Genomic DNA, 25525 nt, shown 5'->3' on the forward strand with positions numbered 1-25525 from the left:
GGCGTCGGCGGCGGCAGTCCGGGCGAAAGGGTTGGCATACCGGCTAACATGGTAGTTTAATTACGCGGTCCCTTTCCTCTCCGCAGTATCGTTAACCACTCCGCCATCGACCACCACCGTTCGGCACGTCTTCCCTATCGCGTTCGCTCACGCACACGCACATTTACTCACGAACACACAAACACAAACTCACTGGCAATCACGCACGCACACATACACACACACACACACGTATACACACGGACATGTAACGTGGCCGGTCGCGTTCCCGCGATAAGACAACGGCCGGCAGCAATCCGCGCGCGCGGCATGACGTTGTGAGGGTTGCGGTGCGGGGGTCATAATGGACGTCGCTGACAGTGGACGGTGGCGGGTAGCAGAGGAGCTTTACGATGGTGCGGTGGAGGGTGTACAGCAAGAGAAGAGCGTACAGTGGTGGTAGCGTCGGAGGAGAAGGAGCAGCAGGCGGCGGCCGTAACCAACCCTCTCCCCCGCCGGCGCGCGCGTTTCGAGTATGTAACTTGCATACTGAGTGTCCGGCTACGTCGGACACGCGGCTCGTGGCGACGGGTGGCGGGGCCATGCGGCAACGGAGTCCGGTGTGGAAAGGGGTCGAGGACGGCGGCGGTCCCCGGCCAAAACCTCTGGGCACGGTGGAACGGCGCGGTGCGGTCTCTGCTCTGCATAAGATGAGCGCGCGGGCCTTGGTCAGCCCCGATCAATATGGGAGGAACGTTCCCTAACGTCGACGAACCGAACTACCCTTGCCTCCACTGCACCCCCGTCATCGTACCGAGTCCCTTCGCCATCCTCTCCGGTCTCCGTCGCTTCTCTTCTTTCACCCCAACCCTCCTTTGCGCGTCCTGTCCGACGCTCTTGGGTCCACTTTACACTGCCCACGCCGCGGACCCTGGAAAGCGCGCGCGCACTCGCGCGCGTGTGTATGTACGTCGGTATATATACTTTATATGTATATGCGCCGTGTGAGTATACATATACGTATGCACGTGTGTCTGCGTTCGTGTGTGCGTGTGTGAACGTGCACACACGCGCGCGTGGTCCGATCCCTAACTTTTGTCTTTTGCATGCGTAAGTGTGTGTACGTGTGTCCGAAGGGAGATTTTCCGTTGCTCGGCGCAAAAAAAATAAATATGTATATATACGCATACGCCCGGCAGCAGCAGCAGAACGCGATATCGACCACTGTATGTACACGGGTGGGTGACATTAGAAGGCTTTTCTCCCATATGTATGTATATGAAGGAGGGGAAAAAAAATAAACTTTGATTAGATATTTGCGTGAAAATTTTCGCCGATTTAATGTTGCGCGTAGTTTATTAATAATAGTTGTGGACGATAGTAAGTGTGACTGGAGGGGAGGGGTGGAGGAACTATAATCGATTTTAAGACAAAAAACTTTTTACAGCAAAAATTGTGTAAAAAGCAAAATAACAGATTAGCCATAAGAGCGAAAAAAAAAACAAACGAATTTCGTCGAGAAACAATTGAAAGAAATAAGCGTGCCGCGGACAACGCGGAAAACTTTCGGAGGATAAGGGTTAGTCGTCGGGACCGTAAAGCTTCGAGGGTAGCTGTCATTAAGAAGGTAACTTTGTTATATTTTCCCTTGCCTTTTCCTTTTTTTTTTTTAACTGAAACAAATCGTCGGCGTTGAACAGGTAGTCGCGGGGCATGCCGCCGTCACCACCGTCTTACGTTCGACTTTCCATTGACGATGATTTTTAAACGGTTCAATCACCCCGACCTCTCGCTTTCGTTTCTCACATCGGATTTATTTTAAACGTCATAATAAATACAAAATCCGTATTGATGGATGCTTTGTGTGTGTGTGTGTGTGTGTGTGTGTGTGTGTGTGTGTGTGTGTGTATGATGGTTTGAGAATAGGTGAGGAAATTAAAACCGGTGACGATCATTGGTTGGTTAGGAGGAAAAGAGGATTCGTCCGGTCGCGATCGGCACACCGGAAACCGGACACGACGGTGGTCGGACACCTCTATTTTCCGGGGTAGCTTTCCACCCGTCACTACTCTTTTATACCGTTGCAACTGCCTTCCCGGTCCGCGTTTCGTCTTTAAAACTGTACCCGAAACTAAATCGCGCCTTTCTCCCTTTTGCCGCAACACACCCGCCACCCCACATACCACTCAAAGTTTTCAAAAACCGTCTAGACGAACGAAAATATACGTTGCGTTGCATTGTCTTGTTGCCGGGGTCATCTGATTCGTTTCCGGTCTACTGTTTTCCTTTCATCTCGCGTCTCAGTTTGTTTCCGAACAGAGTTTTTAACGCCAAACAATCTCAACGGATGTTACTATTATATACTATGCGCGTAATTCTATCACAAGAAAACGCGTTCTTAAAATGTTATACTCAGTACAGTTAAAGGCAAAATCCTCAAGTCTGCTGTATTCTCTATATTCAGGTACAAATTATTTCTTAGTTATATAAATATATATATATATTATTGCGTATGAAATGTGAATATTATCCGAGTGAAGAAATACATATGAACTTAATGGAAATAAAAAAATATATTTACACATTTTCGAAGTGTGTTCCGACGCGGTTTTTAGTGACAAAAGAATGGGTATTGATCGGATCTTGTAGGTGAATATCCGAGCGAGCGAGTTGCTCGGGGCGCCGCGTGGTAGGGAGGGTGCCGTTAAAGTCCACACGCTTAAGTTTGAATAATTAGCTCGGTGAGGGTAGCAACAGCGCTGGTGGTGGTGATGGTGGTGGAGGTAGTGGGCCTAGCGGGTGGACGTTTGGCCGGCTTGGGCTTGGGACGCGAGGAATGGACTAACGGCCAACGCGGTGGAAACGGCGGTCCGAGGTCCGGCGGCGGAACGTTCGTGTGCGTATGTATATATATATATATATACATATACGTTCACACACACGTGTGCGTGTATATACGTTAATATGTATATATATGCATGCACGTATACGTGTACGCGTGTGTGCCTGTATACGGGTGAACGTGAGAGTATAAGTATGTATGTGTGCTTGAGCAAAAAGCTGGTGGCGGCGGTGGCCAGTCTCTCCGTCTCTCTCGCCATTTATCAATATGCTCACGTGGCCGTTCGGTGGCGGTGGTGGTGGCGGTCCACCCCGTTTTCTTGACACCCCTTTATTGAAGAATCGATTAGGTTAGAGAGAAGGGAAGCTGTGTGAGGCAGCAGCGGTGGTGCAGGATGCCGAGGAGTTTATATATATATATACATTTATATATATATATACGAACATTATGTATATAAGTATACATGCATATATACTTACACGTATATATATATATATATATATATATATAAATATGTACACGCACGGAGCAGGATGAGAAAGCGGCGGTTCGTAGAGGGGGTGTCACCCAGAGGCGGTGGTGGTGGACCAAAGTGATGGCAAAAGCACAAGCACTCCGGAGCTGGGCTATAGGGTGCGGCGAGTAGTCGAAGTGGTAGAGCAGGGCGGCGCGCGGTGTACGCGCTGTATTTGAATAATCGCGCGCGGACGGCCGGGGACGCGCACACGCGTGTTCTCTCTCGGACATCGGCCGGTGTCGGCGGCGCGGAGAGAAGTAGTGTATATACGACGAGGTAGTGGTAGGAATGGTAGTGGCAGTAGTAGTAGTAGTAGTAGTGGGGTGGCAGCGGCATGGTAGAAACTGTCCCTCCGGCCTTCCGCGCGTATTTCAACCCGCTGCTTACTTCTCCCCTACCACCACCTCTACACGCGCACACATTCACATGTAGTATATGTATATATGTATACGTACGTTCCTCCTCGACTTGCTTTCCTGTCCTCCGTTAACGGTGGTAGCTCGTAACGGTGGTGGCGTAAGAGGTAGTGGTGCTGGTGATGGTGGTGGTGGTGGTCACTACGTCACGTAGTCCGAGGGAGCTTTTCTCCGAAAACCGAGTCGCAACCCTTTACCCCGCCGCCGCCGCCGCCGTCGTCGTCGTCGCTGCCGATTCGAACGATTTCCATATATGTACGCTCTCGCACGGACGGTTTTTCTTTCGCAGCTCCGTGTGTCCGGTGACGGTGTGTCAGATAGAATATATTTCTACACACACACACGCTCACGCTCTAGATAAAAAAGTCGACTTTTTTCCCCTGCCATCATGTTCCGTCACCTGGAGACTTAAAGGTCGCACGCACCCATTCGTCGCTTACCGTTTTTTTTTTTTTATATACGTATATAAATTTATATTTTATACGTGTGTGCGTGTATGTGTGTGTGTGTTTGTGTGTAAACCGTGTAAATATTGCAACTGTAGAGTATGGCTAGAGGCAGCAGAGGTGTGAGTGTGTGTGTGTGTATTTCGAGCGAAAAACTTTTCACGAAAACGGTCATTCGTTTGATAAGTTTCAAGTTTTCTCTTTTACTCGTCGGTCATCGATTGCCAAACGAACATTTGTGTGTTCCCGCCGAGAGATGTTTAATAATGCACCAAACTTACGCAAATTACCTTAAACTTTATATATACGTTTGGACGTTACATATTATATTAGCCCCCAGAGGTCAATAAAAATGTCCACTTCTTGTCGCCTTGATGTTTAAGACTATACGAGACGTTTGCTACGTATCATGCGTATCACACGTAACTAGAATTTACAATTAAACGTTGTTTATATATATTCGTCGTATATATTTTAATCGCTCAAGGACCAGTACATTAAAAGTGTGACAAATATACTGTGTGTGCTTTTATTTATATATTTGCTCAAAAACTATCTCAATCGCAAAATCAATAAACAACTGAGCTGTAAATGCACACGAAAAAAGTTTTTGTTTGAACATTTTGTAAGTTTATCAGATTGGAATTTACGTCAATTGACCCTAAAAAGAAAAACACAAACAATTATTATCCCACAGACAATTGTTCGACTAAATATTTTCACGACATTCCATACGTTTCTTATTCGTTCTAAATCTTATAAGCTTTCAATTTTTTGGGATAATAACGCTAAGCAGAACATGAAAAAAATTGTTCTCATATTTCATTATAATCCTCGTAAAATAACATACAATATAAATAAAATAAATAACTATGTCCTTTACATGTTAAAGTTATATTAGTCATTGCAATATTATTATGACATTATGTACATATTTATACTAAACGGTTGTATTTTAATTGAAAAGGTCTGCGTATAGTTATTATTCAAACAAAAGTATATTCGTATATATAATGTGTGTGCATTCATAAACTGTTTAATTTTGCAAATAAAATAAAATTGATTTTACTTTAATATCTTACTGATACTATTTGCGTTTTATCTTTGATAAAAAGGGTGAAATTAATTTTTAAAATACCCAAGAGTTTAAATTTTATAAAAAAAAAGTCTTAAGGTTAAAGTAATTTAAAATTCAAATAAACAAATGAAAAATTAACAACCCCTTATTTGGTTTATCTGTTCTTATTTTTTAAATAAATTATTTTATAAAATATAATTAAAGTACTAGCTTTATTATTTGGAAAATAATATATATATATATATAATAAGGTAAAAGTATCAAATTTAAAATTAGAAAAAATGTAATTATTGTAATATACGAGATGTGGCAGAAAAATAATGAGACTGATTTTGTATTTATCAAAGTTTTTACACATATATAATTAATATAAATCATGTTTTATTCGGTCTACGCATTAAAAAACGGTTTATGTATAGATAATAATTAACGTTTTTATTGAAGGTATACCTCTTTAACTGCATTATAATTAATTTTAACTACTGTATTTTTAATTTTATTATTTATATTAGTTTTAAATAATTGTTTGTATTAATGGCTTAACGATAATGTTCAAAATAAACTGATTCGTTTATGTGTCCTATGTGATACAAAATAAAATCTTTTTAATGGATTTGCGTATATAGATTTGCGTATATAGATACTTATAATAAGTATCTATAAACAATGATATTGCATATAATATTTGTGGAAAGTTATAGATTTATAAGAATTACAATTTGAATTTAAAATCTTTATTAATAACCCAGTAATTTTTTTTTTTTTTCAAATAAATTGTTATTCAATTATGATTTAATTGAAAAATTAATAAAAGGGATTTTCAAAATTAAAAATTGCTTTTATTAATTCCTAATTGTATTTGACTTTGAATAAATACTAATTTATTTTCAAAATAAAAATTGCACATATTTTGTGCACTGACTATTAATCTGCTTCTTAAATAATTTTTGGTAAACTTTGTTTCCTAGTCTTTCACATCCGAATATAAAAATTTTAGAATTTAATTTAATTTATACTCATTTTTCATTTTAAATTCATATAAAATATATATCATTATATTCGTATACAATATTTTTGTTTTATATATGTTTACAACATTATGTTTTAAAATAATAATTTGTAGTTTCTAATACAGTGTAATTTAATCTAAACGAAATATTCACGAATAACAAGAATTTCTATAGATGTATCATGCAAGTTAACATGTGTAAATAAAATATAGTCAATATATACAGTATATATTTTATAAATTATAAAGTGATCAAAATTGAAAAATAAATGTAATTATGTAAATGTAATTAAGTAAATGTAATTTTACTGATGTGATATATTATCTAAATACCCAACCAAAACGATGCAATCATTTTATAATTTGATTCTATTGACTAATTTATCATTAGGGAGAAAGTATATAAACATTAAATCTTCATTCTGTTTTTTTTTAGTTTTATGTTCCTATATAATAAAACAAAATATTTTGTGTTCCTTACAGTATAAAATGTAAAAATTTATAAAAATGTTGATTACTTGCATTACATAAAAATCCTATAATTTACCTATTGTGTTCGTATAATAACTATATAACAGTAGACGGTGTGTGTATACTGGTTAAATATATATATATATATATATATATATATATATATACAAAGTTGGTTTTAATTTATATAAGAAAATATATTTTATCGTCTCACCCTTTTAAATTGTTGTTTCTAAAAAAAAAAAAAAAGTTGGGTCAATTTGATAATAATAATTTCATTCTCTTTTATACTTTTAAAGGGTTATAATTTGACATTTAAGGCATTTTTATAGTTTCTTATAAATCTTAAATTCAAACTATTAAAATTACGGTAAAAATATATTGATCTAATTTAATGAACAATTAAATAAGTACTATTAAAATTTAGCCACCGATATCGTCTCAATTTATATGAAAATGGTCTGAAATGTTGGAAATAACCATAGAGAATTATAAAGTTTTGGTTTTTAATTACAATAAATTTAAGATGGAAAATAAAATAATAATTTTGTGTTGATTGACGGCTACACGTCTACAGATGGAAATTGTACGCCAAGCTTACGTGTGACTTGACTTTATTACTATCAATATGGTATTGCGAACGTTTATTGTTTGTTACATATAGAGAACAACATTTTTTTAATCATTGTTTTGCAACAATTTTGACTTGCGACTAATTAATGAGACACCATGCATTGGTTCATTTGCAATTCTAGAACATTGTCACAGTAAAACACGAAAGTCTCTGTACGTGTGTGTATGTGTGTATGTACGAATGTTCCACAATTCTCATCAACCCATCGTATTTGATTAATTTGTCTACGAAGTACATAATTACCAAAGTAATATGATAACTGAAACTAATTATTATACATATTATATGTCATATAAAACGTTGTCAGATGTCATACGCATTATTTTGAAGAGCAATATTCCCATTATACAATAAAAAAGATACCAATCGATAGAAGTCGATTAAATTGTTTAGTGAAAACTATACCTATTTAAAAGAATACGAAGTTTAAAATATTTTCATGTTGTATTTAGTTTTTTGAAAAAAAAAAGTAACCAATGCTTTGGTACGTGAATTCGTACCACGAAGGAGTCTTATTGAATGGGAAGTACTCATAATAATGCCAAGTATTCGTTTTGTACAACGATAAACCGATAACTATTACGAGTCTTGAACGAACGCAAGCCGTTCAAATGTCATTGACGATATTCACTGCATGTAATTTTGTGATTTATCATTAGTGGTTAATTGTGTAACACAATTCGCGGTTCGAAATTCGACGATTACAGACAGATGCAATTACCTCCGAAATCGGATAAATCGAAATGGACAGTTAACAAGTACTTATTTTATTTTATAACATGTCGTAGTTATATTGTATTTATCATTTTTTAGACTACTATAGTTTTTAGATAATTTAAACAATTATCAAATTGGTATGATGTATTAAAATACATAATATAACCATTAATAAGTAAAATATATGTCAATTTCCATTACCACGAAAACACCGCTTAACTTCACACATAAAAAATAATACGATACAGCACTCAGCCTAATTCCACAAATAAAAATAGTATGATATTAGTGCGAATTAAAACAGTTTTTTTCGTTGTTGGTGATTTTTTATTGATACGCTGAATAATATCACCCTAACTCTTTTATTTATTCTAAAATAATGAAAGTTATAGTTATACAATTGAACTATTTCCATATTATTTGTATCAAATTGAACATTTAATCATTAAATGTCACACGAGTTGATTCGAAGATCGAAAGTCGAAAAGTAACTTACTACAAATGTCTACACAGTGGATCGTTGATACAATCTTTTATTTATCGTAAAGGTTAATAAAGGCGTTTAAAAGGGTTAATATGCCTGTCGTACAATCTTAAATAGGATGTACATCGATAAGTGAAGATATTCGTCCCCGTTATTTATCAGAAACCCGTGAGCGGTTATGGGTTATTAAGTTTTTTAAAATCTATATGCGTTATTGTCCCACGCGTTATTTGTGCGTTTGTGCGGTAACGGGCGATGTCTACAATATAATAATAACAAGTTTTAAAGGTTAGACTACCGCATAATGACATTTTCATATTTTGTATTTTAATTGCAATTAATACATTTTACGAGTACCAATCGAAGTTTATAGTCGCAATATCAATTGAAAAAATAGAAAATATGGATTTAGTATTAATAGTGTATGTAGTGTGTAACCAGTGCTGTAGTCCTAAAAAGAGGCAGAGGGTACACTACGAGTTATAATATTAAACATTTATACTATCATTAGGTGTTATATTTTAAATTAGCTAAAATTCATAATCGTATAATCGAATACTTTAATAACATAACACACATACCTACATTTGTACAAATTAAAATTAAAACTAAACATTTTTTTTTTTATTAAAGTACTTTACTAAAATATTTTATTGAAGAATAATCCATAAATGTTGTCTGGATCCCGATTTTAATATATAATAGTTTTGATTTAGTTTTTAATGTTATTTGTATATATTCTCCTAATTCTTGCTCAAAACTTTCAATTATTCTAATTGTTCTTTTTATTGACTGTTAAGCTTTTGGCAGTGTAATTGTTCAAGACTGTAATTCTTTCGATAACATTGAAAGTTCTAGAAATAGATCATACGTAAGGCCTAAATCTAAAAAGAATTCTGACCTTTCAAGTCTTTTTCTTCAAACCAATAAATACGGCAATTGTATTTTTATCATTACTTTGGTCATCACAAGAACTTTTGAAATGAGAATGGAGGGCAGCAAATGACTTTCAAACTGCTCTTACTGTCCTTAAATTACTGGATACTCGTCTTGTATTAAGTACACGACGTATTTTATTAAACTGCAATTTTAGATCTTGACAACAACTTTCCAAAGCATGAGAATATTTTGGTAATTGACTGTAAAAACTATATAATTTATCTATAAAGCATTTAAAATGGTCGATTCCGCGTACGTCTTTTATTGTATCGGATACTGATAATTGAAGCCTATGATTAAAGCAGTGCTAAGTAAAAAGTTTTGAATATTTCTTACTTAATCGAGTTACTACACCTGAATTTTTACAATTTTTATTGAATACCATAACATTAGCTCTATCTGTAGCTATAACCACCCAATTTTTTTTTGTAAGTATTTTTCATGTAAACCAATTTATTTTAATGTGTTTAAAAGTTGTTTTTCTATCTCTTCAGCATCTTGAGACTGTAATTCACATAAATCCAAGAATACATATTCGGGATCATTTCCACCTAAATAAGTTTTTAAATAAACTACCAGAGTAGTTTTATTACTTAAGCTAGTAGATTCATCTTTAAGAATATTGCATTTTGAGTTTAGTGCGATAATCCTAGGTATTTATTATTTTCCCATTTTATTCAATATGTGATTTATTATATTTGTTGCAGAATATCTAGAATGAAGTATATTCCCTATTATATAAGTCTATTACCTAGATTAACACAAACTATTTCTTGTAATTTAATTAAATCATCGTGATCAGAAAACGGTCTATATTGCATTGCAATAAAATATGATGTTCTAAATACCTTATTTGTTGTCTGTTCATTATCGACCATACTTTTTTTCATAGACACTTCGATGGATTTTTTCTTTTCCTTCTTTATTTATTTTGTCAGCAGGTTGGTGCCTTTCAGATTCATAGTGTTTTTTTGATTTAAGTACGAAGATTTGATTGTTGGCTGGTAAGATCTTTCCCATAAGCCTCAATTAAACCATTACTCCACTCATAAGAAATACATTGACATTCCTATTTTTTTGCCGGGACGGGGTCATTTTGTTCGTTAAGAAAGGTGTCCGTTATATACAGGTGTCCGGTTTCACTGTTATGTTTTATACAACTTGTTCATTTTAACAATACACGTATTTCACCGTTTATTCTTAGTTTTTCTATCAAAAATATTAATAATAATCTAATGACTATAATCTTTATATTATTTGGTGATTTCACTACAACCGAGAATGTACGACCTTAATCAGAAGGTATACTGAATTTATTAGAAATAACCAGAAGGTATACGGCGTATATTGTGATATACTGTGGTATACCCTTCACTATAGCCCTGTGTGTAACTGAATTGAAGAATATACCGCGTCCGCACGCACATAATTAAATTTATTTTTTTTATACAAATAAATTGAATACGTTTTTTTATACAAACGTATTACATATTGTCAATATTTTTTATAAAAGATAAATTATTTTGTGATTAACATTCTTAAAATAATATTTACAGTACTTGTATGGAATATATAATAAATTATCGTTTACAATGATTATCTTTTAATTTAATATAATAATGATTAATTAATATATTTTTAACGATTTTTTTTTTATTATACAGAACTATATAGGAGTAATTTTCTTAAAATATTTTATTGTGTCATTTTTTTTGAATTTAAGAATATGTAATTGGCAGAAATCACTAAGTCTATATAAAATTATTTTTATTGTTAAATACAATAATCGTAGTAAACAATGACTTAATTTAGAAATTTGAATTATTACTATTAAATTTTTTTGTTCTGAATTTTCTTTATATTTTATGAAATAATAATACGTTCAACAAATTCAACATTACATTAACAAAGTATTCTATCACTAGGAATAGTAAAATAAAGAAATATTGTAATTTAATAGAACATTATTCATTTTTTGTGCAACTTTTTCAATAACAGTATGTAAAATATAAATGTATTTAACTAGGTAAATATATTATATACCATAGGTAGAATAAAAATGTTGATAAGTAAATTAAATTAATCATAATTGTAATCGTATTGGTACTTAAGCCATCTGATCATAAGTGAAACTATGGGTCAAGCCAGTCAGGCCATGGCCTGACCTAATACTAACGAAAAATATTTATATATTATATATTTTAATAATTATTTAGGCATTATAAATAATATATTTATACATGTAAACGTATAAATTTGTGCGTTTCATATAATACTATAATATAATATAGTATAAAGGTACATTTGGATCAAATAAAGATTATAATAGAACATAATAAGTCTATTCTATGGATTCGAATAATGGGTTTTATTATTTATTGTTTAATTTAGACACTTGACGTTTATTTTTATAATTATATTATAGGAAATAATAGTTAATTTTACTTAATAATACTTTTTATATTTTTCATTTGGCCTAACCTAATTAAAGTGTTTAGTTTCGCCTATGCATATGATTTTTATTCTAAATTACTCATTATTTTCCTATGTTAAATAAATACGTATAATAAAGTTAACGCATAAATTGTTCATAAGCGCTGTTTATAAAATTTAACTATAATATACGTATTTTATATCTTGCGAATGATCGTATTTGTATAGTATACAATGTTTATGGAAAACTTTCTGGTTCTATTCGAACAAGTATCAATACTGCATCTCAAGTGAAATAAACTGGAGATGTTAATTAGTAAGCTATCCATATATAATTATTGGCGAACATATAATATTATACATACATTTATAAGGTAATGGTACTTATAAAAAAATATTATAAAACTATCACGTTTTATGTCATGTTCTTTGGATCATTGCAGTATTTTGTTTTTAATATCTATAAAGTTTAATTTCTATAATTTACAATAGTCAAGATATATTCATATTAAGTTATTCTTATTATCTATTATAATAATAACACACGTAAAATTAAATTTACTGTACAGAGCTTAATCTGATGAAAAATATTATTGTATATTAACAATTTTCATCCTACAATATTTGAGATTGTTATTAATTTCATGAAGGGCGATATTGAAATATTTCCCCTCCTTGTTATTATTATTTTTTTAAATAATGTTTGATTTTATTGATTTTATTGACTTTCATCAATGTTTGCTGTTATATAATGGTATAAAGTAAAAAGTGAATACTAAAAATAAAAACTGTCACAAGATTTTTTTCTTTTTTTGTGATTCGACTAAGATTTGCTATTCCTTTTATTTGTGCTTGTGTGGATATTCAACGACCTCTTTTACGAGGGGATATTTTTTCGATAAGGGCGTGTCGTTGTATAAATTCTAACACTATTGTATTATGCACAGTGCACATGTTATGCGAGTGGACAAAACTGATACTGTGTGATAAAATAATTACGAGAAATATATGTTGAATATACTTGCTATAATAATTATATAATAATATAGCATCTGGCGATTACTGCCAATTATTATAAGATGCGATAAGTCGATAAGGCCGAAAAAGTAAACATTAAAAAACTTCTTCGATCTACTCGACATGTAGCATAACACCGCTTGACCTGGCGTACCACCCTGTTACCGGCTCTGAAACATTAATCCGACACGGTTATTCATTATTATTACTATTACTATTATTATAAATGCAGGTACCTGTCATTATTCACCAAAACGTATTTAAACATACATGTTTATAGTCTAGCACTTTGATTATCATACGATTGTTTTCGATTAATAAAGAATATTGGCACTAAATGAGCTCGTGGAGCATATTGAAAACATTACAAATATGATGTTATAGTAAATACAAGTTATTCATTTTTTTTTAATATTAAAAATATGAAAACATTTAAAGCATTTAACTCGTCCAAATTATTTTACAGGTATTCTGCTGTAGTATCTACCATCCATTCGTGCAAACACGGCTTTCAAACTGAATAAAGAAAACAGGTCTTGGTTACCAGAGATAAGGGTCAACAGAATGGACTTGGAAGATCGGAGGATTCGTCATGATACACCAAAAATTAAATGTCATGAAAGAAAAAACAAACGTAAAGGAATGGTGTACCATTGGAAGACCAAAGGAAAAACTAAGTAAATAATGTTTAAAAAAATTATATTGAAAATATAGGACAATTAATCATAATTATACCATATACTTAAATAAAATACTAGATTAGTGTTCTTTTTTTAAATTTAAGCATTGTTAGTTTCAACTAATTAAAAACAATCATTTATACACGTCAGTGTAATTGCATTTACATAATGATAACGTTAGTATACGACATCAAAATAAGTGTTTAAATTGTGTTTCATGATGTTCATTAAATAAATTAAATAAATTAATAAAAGTATAATTTTTCAACTAATAGAAGTTATAAAATTGTTTAATCTATTGAGAAAAACACCTTTATTTTAGAAGAATCTGTTTCAGAACATTTCATAAATATTATTAAGTATAAAAGGAAAAGATTAAAATTAAACTAATCTCCTATAGTTAATCATTGTATTGTATTTAAATTTTTGTCAGCCATCAAGATAATTCCGTATATATATATAATAAATTTTACAAATAACAAATGCTTTACAAATGTTCGAAATCATTACAGTAAAAGTATCGACTACAGTTATTTTGTCACGTTAATTATCGATTTCAAACCAAATAATAAAAACAATTTATTTAAATTTTTATAAAAAGTATTGATTTTATTAAATAAAAAGTTCATTTTTTGCCAACTGAATATCTTATACAACTTGAATATCAACCGTTTTGAATTACGCAAAAAAAGATGAAATTAATTTTATTTTATTTAAATATTTAAATAATTTATATCTTGAATATTGTAAAAAATAAAGAAAAATAAACGTTCTATGTAAATTTTTTACGTAATTCATAAACCATCCATTTATATATTTTAATAATAATCCATCATTAAAATGAATGAAACAAATAAAACTAAAAAAAAAATTCTATCAAAAGAGAGTTATAGTTTTACGAGTTTCTGATATAAATGAATTTTGTTTGGATTAATATATTTTAATATTAATGTATATAAAATATAATTGTATTAAGTTAAACTTTCGAGTTTGAGTTTAATAATTGTTAAGATCAATATATTAGCTCTCAGTGACAGATAAAAGATAGTGTCTTTGAAACACGTGACTAATAAATTATTGATCATTATATTATTAAATTTATTATTTTTATTTTAGAATTATAAATAAATCACACACTTTTTAAAATCACTTAACTATATTTAAATTACTATCAGACATGATACTTAAAACCCTAGTTTACAGAATTGAAAATTAATAATGAAAAAACATTGTAGTTGGTGATGTAAAAATATTGAATAAATGTGATTCATGAAAAAAAAGTTCGATTCGCTAGTGCTTATAATTTTGCTATAATTTTATTTTAATATAATTCACAATTAAATATGGGCATATCTGATGAATTATTCGAGAAAAGTGATCAAATATAGATTAAAATGATGATAATTTATAAGATTAACTAAAGTAATTATCAATTAATCATTTTTAGATAATTTAAATTATTTAATTTACATTTTTGGATTGAAATATCTAAGCACGTATAACATATTTTAGTGAGCATTTAAAAAACCCATTGAAACAATAAAAAAGGAATATTATAATAAAGCGTAATACTGTATTATATTTAAGTTATTTAAATTCAAACTATAAAAATCGCTTTAATTAACTTTTTTTGTGTATGTATATTTAGTCAGTCGGTAGTAATAACTCATAGGAAGAGCTATAATTTTGATAATTCATAGCATTGCCTTAATTCAGTCAATTACGCGATTCTCGCAATGTTCATGTTTTATATAAATGTAAATTCGTTAAGCACATATACAGTTGTTATATTTTATGATCTTGTACTTTATCTATAACGTTTTTATATGTTAAAAAATGCACTCAAAAATAAATAAATTTTTATTCAAAACATTATGAAATATTTTCCCTTTGCATTATATTCAACTTTATTGTTTTTTCTTATTTATACTTGAATTTTATTTAATAATGATTGATGTAAATATATAGTTCATAATTTTAAACGTAGTTAAAAATGTTTTTGAAATTGTTATTTATTGTTTATTTCAGAATTAAGTAAAGTTAATACAGTCAAGTCGCGATAATTCGAACCTCGGTAACTCGAAAAACTTGACAACTCGAATTGTGTTTTATTCCCCTAGAAAATTCTTCCCCTATAAATTAGTTAGATATCTCAAATAATACATATCTCGAAAGAATTTTTATCCCCCTTCAACTTCGAATAATAGCGACTCGACTGTATTAAAATAAAGCATAAATTGATATTTGGAAGAAATTATACTACTATTTAATGTCGTCTTACTTTATAAAGAAATTTATCAAATTCATTTAATTTAATATTAAATAGTAAAAAAAAACACATTTAAATACAATTATTTTATTATTAAATTACTAAATTATAAATCTTTCGTTATTTAATAATAATTTGTTATGTTTTAATTATGAATTTAAACATTTTATAGCTGAAATAATTTTTATAAAAGTGAAGATCCTATTTTATTACGAGGAAAAATGGTGATACAGACAATGCAGTGATATTAAAGCTCGAAATTTAAAAGGGTTCTCAATAAATCAAGTTTTCTTACATTTTAAAGAAAGTTTAGATTTCATGATAAAAATTATGCTTAAAGGGGTTCATTTAAGCTTTTCTGTTGAGGTGGAAATTTAGTGGTTTTAATATTGTGATTTATATACTTATATATGATTAAAATATTATCGATAATTTGCTAATTTATTAGTAATGGAAATAATAACTCAATGAATACTGTTTTATATTAAAATATATACAAATTAAACAATATGCATTGATTTTATAATATGCTATCTCTGTCAATGATTTGAAAGCTTTGGATAGTAGTAATAATAATTAATAAATATTAAGCCGTTATAAATTTCTATAGTACATTTCAAATAAGTTTTATTTTATTTTAAAATATGTTAGTAATTTTTATTTTGTTGTATTATAAATATTTTCAAATTTTTATTTAACTATAAAACCATTAAGTATACAATATATTTTGTAATAAGAAATAATAATTGCAAACATGAAGTAGATCGGAGTTGAAAACCTTAAAGGAGAAGTAACTATGATAACATAAACTACTATTTAATAAACAGCCTTTATTTAATAATTGGAATATTAACCATCAGTAATTGGTAAATTAAAACTTACAAAATTCTATTATAATTAGGAATATTAAAATTTATTTTTATTTAGCTAACAGTATAACTAAAAAATTAACAGCTAATCGAACAAATAATATTATATTACTTTCTATACACCATTTTTATAATTGAATGTGTTTGTATTGAAATTGAATATATTGCTTCTGACATGTCTCTCTTTCTGGTAAATCATTTGATCTTAATTCATATTGTATTGGATAAGCTGAGTAGCTCTACAGAGTAAATTTGTTACAATATGAGTGTTTAGGAGCTCTTTATTTCAGTGTATCATATCTATCCATAAAATAACCAATTTAAGTTTATAGTTTATTAATTTCGGTGTAATATATAAAAAATACTAATTTATAGTTTTATAAAATATGACATTAGATTACTTTATTATTGAATTATTTTTTTATTATTATTAGTTATTGTTTTTTATCTTTTATACATTATAAATATTAATTTGGAAACCAAAAAAAAATTATATACATTTTTTAATTATTTAAGTGCATACATTTACTGTAAAGGTAGTATGAGATAAGAAATTATGTTATGCATTAAATAATTCGATTTTTAAACACACACGTAAAATTAAATCTTAATATTATTGGTAAAGAGATAAACTCTAGTATAAATGCTTGTAGATTACTTACCACTAACTAACAAGAAGAGTAAAAATATTAAAATAACTAAATATAAATATAAACCATTAATCGATAATGATTTTTATACATTTTTTTGTGCAACGTTTATATTATATATTAAATTAGTAGCTGCTCACATGATTTAATTCAATCATGTATATTTAAATTATAATATTAATATTATAATTTTTTGGAGAAAAGTAATTTACTATTGATTAAATAATACTAGAATTGTATTTAACATTTTTACGTTTTACGTATAGGTTTTCTTATATTTATTATATTTACAAAATTCATCTAAATATATATTTTAAAACAATCAAACAGAATTAGCAGTATACACATAAAACTAAAAAAAAAAAACCGAAAAACTAATAAACTAGTTTATATATCACGACAGTCTATTGGTGCAATCAAAATATTGAAAATAATTTGCATTCAGGCAATGGTTTCTATTGTTCTGATTAGGGGGAATCGTTTAATAGATTATTTGATCTTTAGGTGGGTAAGATATAAAGTTATGTGACATGACGGTAGCTTTATGAACGCAAAAACTTATTTGAATTTTTAAGAATATTGTTATAGTCAATGTACATTGCTCATGTTCATACTAAATAAGAAAATAATTAATTACCTGAATCATTAAAGAATTAGATGAAATTTATTACATTTATTTGATTAGTACTCGTATTAATATCAATTGTATCAAAGTTTAAAATTAAAATGTAGACTTCTTAGTAAAATTCTATAGTCATTTTTCCTCAATAATGTATCATTAGATATTACAAATGAATAAAAATTAAAAATTAAATTATTTAAATCTTTGTGAAAATTATAAAATGGAATATGTATAAAAATGTATTATTGGAACTTTTCAAACATTTTTATAAATCTTCTAATCTTTTTGTATTCACTTTTTCCAAAGCTATTTTTATTAGGAATATATAAATAATATAATATGTTATAATTGATGTATCAGTTATAACTAAAACATATATATATATATATAAGTACATATATTGGCATTAATTAAGGATACAGATGAAATTGCATAGTAGAAATATTAATAATTAATTAGTATAGTTAGTTATAAATAGTTTATAATTAGAGCGTAAAATTATATTTAAAATACGAGTATAATTTTCATGGCATGTTTTTCATTGGCCAGCTCGCGATTAATATTCATTTAAACATATTTTATAAATTCTGAAACATCGATCGAATACACTAATTGCGTATTTTTGTTGTTTTCTACCCCTACACCTGCTGTGACGTCGGCAATAGAAAAATAATATTATTCGTATTCTGCAGGTGTCCGAACAAAGAGACGACAAAAATCCAAAAACCTGCTCAGATCAACCCCCTAATGACAGTGCTGATGAGTTCCCGACCTCAACTCGACCAAACAACGGGTAAAATCTGCTAATACAGCAAATCTTAACCATGATATCAGTTAATATTTTATATGTTTTTAGTTCTTGAGAACACTTGCACTGAAAGAATGCCGCTGACAGCGTATAGAACTGTGGTTCTGGAACTTCCTGAAAATTTGCAATACAAGCCGGCCGTAAAGAAGCCAATTCCTTCTTGTAAATCGACTCGCAAATGTATTGTGCCTGATTTTAACAAATTGAAACTGAACTTGAGATGGTAAATGTACGTGTTGTAATAATAATTATAGTAATAATAATAATAATAATAATAATAATATAATCAGTGATTAAGTCAAGTCCTTAATAAATGCGGTCGGTTTTTTGTATTTTATTTTTATTTTTAATGAAAAGGGTTGAGTGACCAACGGCTTTTGTAAGTATTATGCTTACTCGGCGCTCATTAGCTGACCCAGCACATTGCAGCCAGTATATACCTATCGCGAACGGGTGATTTATGAATTCTATTCAAGGCGGTTTTTCACGTGGGGTAAGAGAAAAGGAAAAAAGAACAAAGTTGTCGACCGTTTTTCAATTAATCTCCGTGGAGGTCATTTCATCGTACTCGACATTATATTATCACACGCTTATGTTAATACGTATAAATAAACGTATATATACGAGTACATGTATATACTTACATATATTATACGCACATATGCATATTATTATTATAACCGGTTGGGGTATTTGAACGACCCACATATGAGACACTCTGCGAGTGTACCGGTTGAGAAATAAGGTTGGCAATCTTGGGTGTATTCAACTAAATGCGTGTTGTGTGAGGTCGGGTAATAACAACCCCCGTCCTGCGATCACTTTGTAGGTACAGTCTCGTGAAAAAATATTATTATGCCGCATGTGGTGGTGGCGTTCAAGTCTCCGAAGGCCACCGCCACTGCCTTCACTACTATAGAATTCGATGGAAACAGGTTGTTTTGAAGGGTTGCCTAAAATTGTTAGATTAACTACGTACTATGGTACGAGATGCATAGCATGGTAAAAAAATGTACGTAAAAATAAAAAAATATGTTCAAAGATTGATTTTAATCTATTGTTAATTATTATTGAGTTTTTACATAATTTCATTACATGTGTTTAGTGTACTTAAATAATAAAAATGTATTGCGCTTCAATGTGTCCTATTAAATGTTTTATTTTTTTTAATTTATGTGTATCACAATTAAATTAAACCTTATAGTTAATACTAAACGCACGATATGGAAAAATACTGTCTGTTATACTTCCGCTAAAAATATATTAATTTATATAGGATCTTAAGAAACAATAAAGATACGATACGATGCAGATCATACTATGTGGGAAAAAGTGAACGTTATTACTACACACACGATTTTTTTACTCCAATAGTTTTATATTGATAAATCAGTTTTTTTTTTCCTTTTTTTTCTGAATCCGCTTTGTACAGCGAATTCATATGGCAAATTCTCTAGTAAAACACAATAAAACATAATGGTTATTATTATTATATACTTTTTGGCTTTCGTTTAATTTAAAAATCTCCCTCACCCCATCGTAACATAACAGGTAGGCGGATCCCTAACATGGCCAATATTTTACACCGACTGGTATATACGTATAGAAAAGATATATACCATTATAATATGCGTTCAAGAGGCGCCAGTTTGGCGATGGTTTTGTCTGGAACAGCGATGTGATGGAATCTAGAGGCTTGGCTATCCGACAACATTACATACACATGGGTATCTGTGTGCGTGCGCGCGCGCGCGTGTGTGTATGTATGTGAACCGTGGATGATGAGACGCAGAGGGATGTTTTCGTGCACTTGTGGCTAGTGGTGTGGGTGAGTGAAGAGTATAAATCTGTTTGTGTGCGCTTGTGTGGATGTGTAGGTGTGCTTGTGTGTGTGTATGTGTGTGTGTGCCCTGTCGTTTCAAGGTCGGTTAGTCTTCGTAGTCGTCATCATTACTGAATCGCTATTAGATTTAGTAGAGGGGATGAAAAATGTACGAAACACCCTTCAAATACTGGTATATAAATTATATGTATATACTATATATATATATATATATATTATATATTGTGTATATAATATAAAATATTTAATAATTATTATTGTTGTTCGAATACCCTCCTAAAAAAAATAACTGTCTGTTCGGATTCTCAACTAATTACATAATAATAGTAATCTGATCGCGAGAAAAACTCAGAAGATGGAGCCTATTTGTAAGAATTTGCTTGAAAAAATAAAGAAAAATAAAATAGTTTTAGAATTAAAAACGCAACTTATTGTGCATAGTTGTATTCGAAGCACAACATTACTTTTGTTTGTATTTTTAGTATAGTATTGACTGTTTATAGAAAAAAATAAATAATATTTTAAAAATGATGCACACTCATCACAATTCGAAACTTATATCATATGTTGTTAATATTAGTATAATATTAAACAGTTTTAAATAAAAAATGTATGAATATTATCATATATGTCATAGTAAAACGGTATAATACTATTTATATTAATATAAAATATAGTCAATAATTTTTAACTTAAAATATTTATATTATCAGTCAAATATAGTATAATAATAATATAACTGCTGTTACTGTTCTAATCAATTGTATAAAACTTGAAAATTAACTATAAATATTTTGCTTTTGAAACTGTAATTAATTCCATAAATAATTTAAATTACTTATGAATATAATAATCGTTTTTTGGCTAACATTCCCTTTAAAAAATATTATTACTATGCACATACTATTCGTTATAAAAATAATAAATGTTCTACCTATACATGCACACATTTATAAAAAAAAAAAAAAATTAATATAATGGAAGAATATCATTATTGTAATATTATTGTTAATAAGCATGGACAATGAATGTATATGAAGTACAGAATATCATTGATTCGTGTCTGACTTTGGGTGAAACATATGCTCTTCCTAAAGAGGGATAATGTTTCCTTGGAAGTCACGACGGAAACTATCAATTTCTGTTATACCTACAAAGTACATTTGGAACGGATTTATTTTGTATTCTCAAATATTTACCAACTCTTTCAATAAACTCAGTCGATTGGCAATAAATATTTCCTGGCCCTTATACCTGTTATATACCTGGGAATCCTATAATGTTGTGTATTTTTTTGTCTGTCGGTTGTCAAAGAATCGTGTGTACGAATATATTATATTAATAATAGTAACCAAGGTTCGATTAATACCAGTGTCGTACCAGTCAACATAACCCCAAACCAAATACAAATACATACAAATGCGAAACAAAATGCATTGAAAGTCGGCTGAAATTCAATTATTTATTTAAAAACATTCACTACAATATTGTATGGCACCGTACAATAGAGAATAATTAAAGCAAGTTGTGGAGACTCAAAGTATAAATGTTTTATTTTTTGATATATGTTATACAGAGTAATTTAATATTGCATACTCGTATATAGACAATAGCAGTAGTTTACAAAAAAGTAATTACTCGGACATTTTTTTTGACTAGCATTTTAAGCTAAGAAATTGTACAATCAAATTATTAACCGCTGTTATATAAATGAAAATATGTATATTAAAATAAATAAAGATTTAGCGTTTTAATTTGTTTTTTAAATTTATAAATCTTCTAATGATTTGAAATGTGTCAAAGTTCCAGGAGTTATACAAGACCGTATATTTTTTTCTATTTCTCATTTGCATTTATATGTAGCACGTAGACATTTATTAGAAACATCAAAAATTATACTTTTAAAGAAACAACAACTATTTCCCTCAAGTACTTAATTTTCTGTGTATATTTATTTTATACAAATATTATCAATTGTATGATTACCTATTAGGTTTTCGGTCGTAAAAAAAGTTTTAAATTGACATTACATTCGACACAATGTAGTGTAATATGACTGATTACAATAATTGTTATATTTCCCCCCTAAGCTTATGTATGTTTTCGCTTATTATTTGCGTTTATACAATACCGAATTCTTTGTTTATAAAATGCTGAAAAAAGGTGAAAAAAATTACTAAAAACTTTGGCCTTTTGTACAACTTCTGCAACTCAATAAAAAAAAAACCAAGTATAAAAAAAAAAAGAACAGCGTTAGTTTTTTTTCAGTGTCACAACTATCCAACTTTTTCGGGATGATTTTTCATTAACGACTTTCAAAAATAATAATAATAAAAAAAAAAAGACCAGAGAACGAAATATTGTTTGTTTAAAAAGCAACCTGTAGATGAGGAATAAGATGTATACATAGACGCTTATTAAATTAATATTTTTCTCTCGTCGGACGTTATTTTTAAGACTTGCTGCGTATTAAAATATGCTGCACATACGTTACGACGGGACCGAAAAAAAAAAAAAAAATCATAATTTTTACTCGTAATAATAATAATCTGTTTTCGGCATAGCCAAAAAAAAAAAAACAACGTTGATTGTTTCCAAGAAACATAACAACAACAAGTAACGAAATACAGCGAGTACATAATGCGCGTATAAAACGCGCGTTGCTGTTGCAGCAGTGGTGTCCAAAAATAAAACGAGAATTCAGCTACGGCCGAAAGACAACACAATAATGCGCTGGTGGTATATTAGCGGTGTACAGCAGCGGCGGGTGATTTCAACGGCGCGCGGTCGGCCTATGGTTTTTTGGTACACATTGGCGTGTTGTTAAAAATTATTGTTGTACACTGTTAACGGTCGGCGGCAGCGACCGCGGTCGGTACGGTTCAAGGGCGCGGCGGTAATATCGAGCGCGGTCCGCACGTAAATAGTATAATGTGTTATATGAGATCCGTACGTGTTGTATAATGTACGCGCGTAATGTACAGTGGCGAGAAGAGAGAGGAGCACACGGGTGTATATGGGAAAGGAACGAATAAAAACCGCACGGGCAAAAGAGCAGAGGGCGTTTTGTTCTTGCGCTGCGCCATATGCACTCGGTTTGTATTCGTACGCGCGATACGTGTGTGCATCGCCAATCGCAACTGTAAACACGTGCGTACGGATTTCCGACGAGGTCCGTCGCCGGAAATTCACCGCCGATGATTCATTCGATGCGGCCGTCGTTCGAATCATTATTGTTTGGTCGTGAGTGCATACCGCGTTAAATATATACCGGATGATCGAAATTTCACAGATTGACAACGGGTTATGGTACGGTTACGTTTTATCGCTGATGGTAAAACTTTATCCGAAACGTTACGTCATCACTCGTCCTGTGAAAAGTACAAACGAAAAAAATGCTCCGTTTCGCCAACAACGATTTCGTTGCCATGGTAAAATCATGGTAAGATTTATGTAAACATTTCAATAAAATAGAATCGGTTGATTTTACGGTTCTGACTACGATTTCGTTGCGAATTTACTATGACAACCGAATCATTGTTAGGGAATAGAGAAACTAACTAATTTCTGTTGAGCGTAAGACTTATTCATGTTCCAATATTTCCGTACATAGCGTGGAGGATACTTACGATGATGAGCGAGATGGCCAGCTTATCTTTTAGGCATAAAAGATAAATATTTTTATAAAATAATTGCGTCATATGTTACAATCGATAAAGTTCAATCACCATTGATCACTGATCAGTGTACGGCCAAAACTACCGTACCGTTCATAACGGTTCATTTGAAATGTACTGTAATGTAGGAAACGCACTTATTATGTACGTGTATTCATACGAAGAATCAAAAAACTTCTTAATAGTGAAGTCTCGTAATAATATTATTATCTAAAATTATTTTCGAGATTTAAACGTTTACTAATTTAAAGTGGAAACCGCTGTCACGTGAAATTCTGATCGCTACGGTCGGCGATACGTATATAATATACACCTGTGTTCATTAGGTACCGGCACAAAAGTATGAGTTACATAAACGCGCACAATGGGTACAACAATAATAATATTATGACGACGACGACTATAACACACCGATGACGTTTTGGTGGTGAGAGGAAAAAATAAAAAAGAACGCCGTCGATGAGTCGTGTTCATGAATGGGAGAATAAGTGTTGTATAATTCGGGTGCGTGTATTATACACGATAAACATACGCGCAGGGAAAAGGATAGAGTGAGTGAGAGAAAGAGAGAGAGAGAATGCGTCCTGCTGAAGGTCCACGCACGCGCGGGCGCGATCCCATACAATGACGCGTGGTGACGGCGGCGTCGCGGCGCTTGCGAACGAGGAAAAGAAAAAAAGGTCTTTTTGGGTCATGTAAATGACCCTAGCGCGGAGTGCGAAACGGGAAGGGATGGAGGGCAGGGAACTGTACCGAAAATAAGAAGAAATGCTCTGCACGTGTGACGCAACGACCGCGCGGTCAGGGGATAATCGCCGCGCGTGTGTATTATATAATAATAACACATACATACCGTCTGCGGCGGTTATTATTGTACAGTATTATGTGTGTACATTATACACGTCATGTATGTGTGGTGCGAGCAGGACGCAGGACACGGGTACTTCTATTGTTGCTCGTTGGGCTCGTGCCCCTCGAGTCGCAGCAATAAACGTCGTACGTACCTGTTCGCGATGCTAATTCTGACGACAATGAGAGTGTTTTTCACCGGACCCACATCGTGTCCTGCTCCTGCGCGGGGTGTCTTACGCATTATGTACACAGCACACACACACACACACACAC

At 31.2% G+C, this 25525-nt stretch overlaps 1 protein-coding gene across 4 annotated transcripts in view; it reads left to right on the forward strand.

Moving 5' to 3' along the window:
- The first annotated feature begins 1484 nt into the window (after nucleotides 1-1484).
- Nucleotides 1485-25525, forward strand: part of LOC112684866 — a 26980-nt gene continuing 2939 nt past the window's right edge. Inside the window, exons 1-5 of one of the 4 annotated variants that reach the window (XM_025556579.1) lie at nucleotides 1485-1606; nucleotides 13449-13659; nucleotides 18765-18865; nucleotides 18929-19103; nucleotides 20157-20818. In XM_025556579.1, the coding sequence (XP_025412364.1) occupies nucleotides 13547-13659; nucleotides 18765-18865; nucleotides 18929-19103; nucleotides 20157-20265 (498 nt within the window). In that variant the 5' untranslated portion in view covers nucleotides 1485-1606; nucleotides 13449-13546 and the 3' untranslated portion in view covers nucleotides 20266-20818. Of the gene's footprint in view, nucleotides 1607-2291; nucleotides 2444-13196; nucleotides 13376-13448; nucleotides 13660-18764; nucleotides 18866-18928; nucleotides 19110-20156; nucleotides 20819-25525 lie in introns of those variants that run through there. The other 3 variants (XM_025556577.1, XM_025556578.1, XM_025556580.1) reach the window with 3 other exon arrangements.

This window comes from Sipha flava, unplaced genomic scaffold (genome assembly GCF_003268045.1).
Source record: "Sipha flava isolate LNK unplaced genomic scaffold, YSA_version1 258_pilon_pilon, whole genome shotgun sequence".
NCBI lineage: Eukaryota > Metazoa > Arthropoda > Insecta > Hemiptera > Aphididae > Sipha > Sipha flava.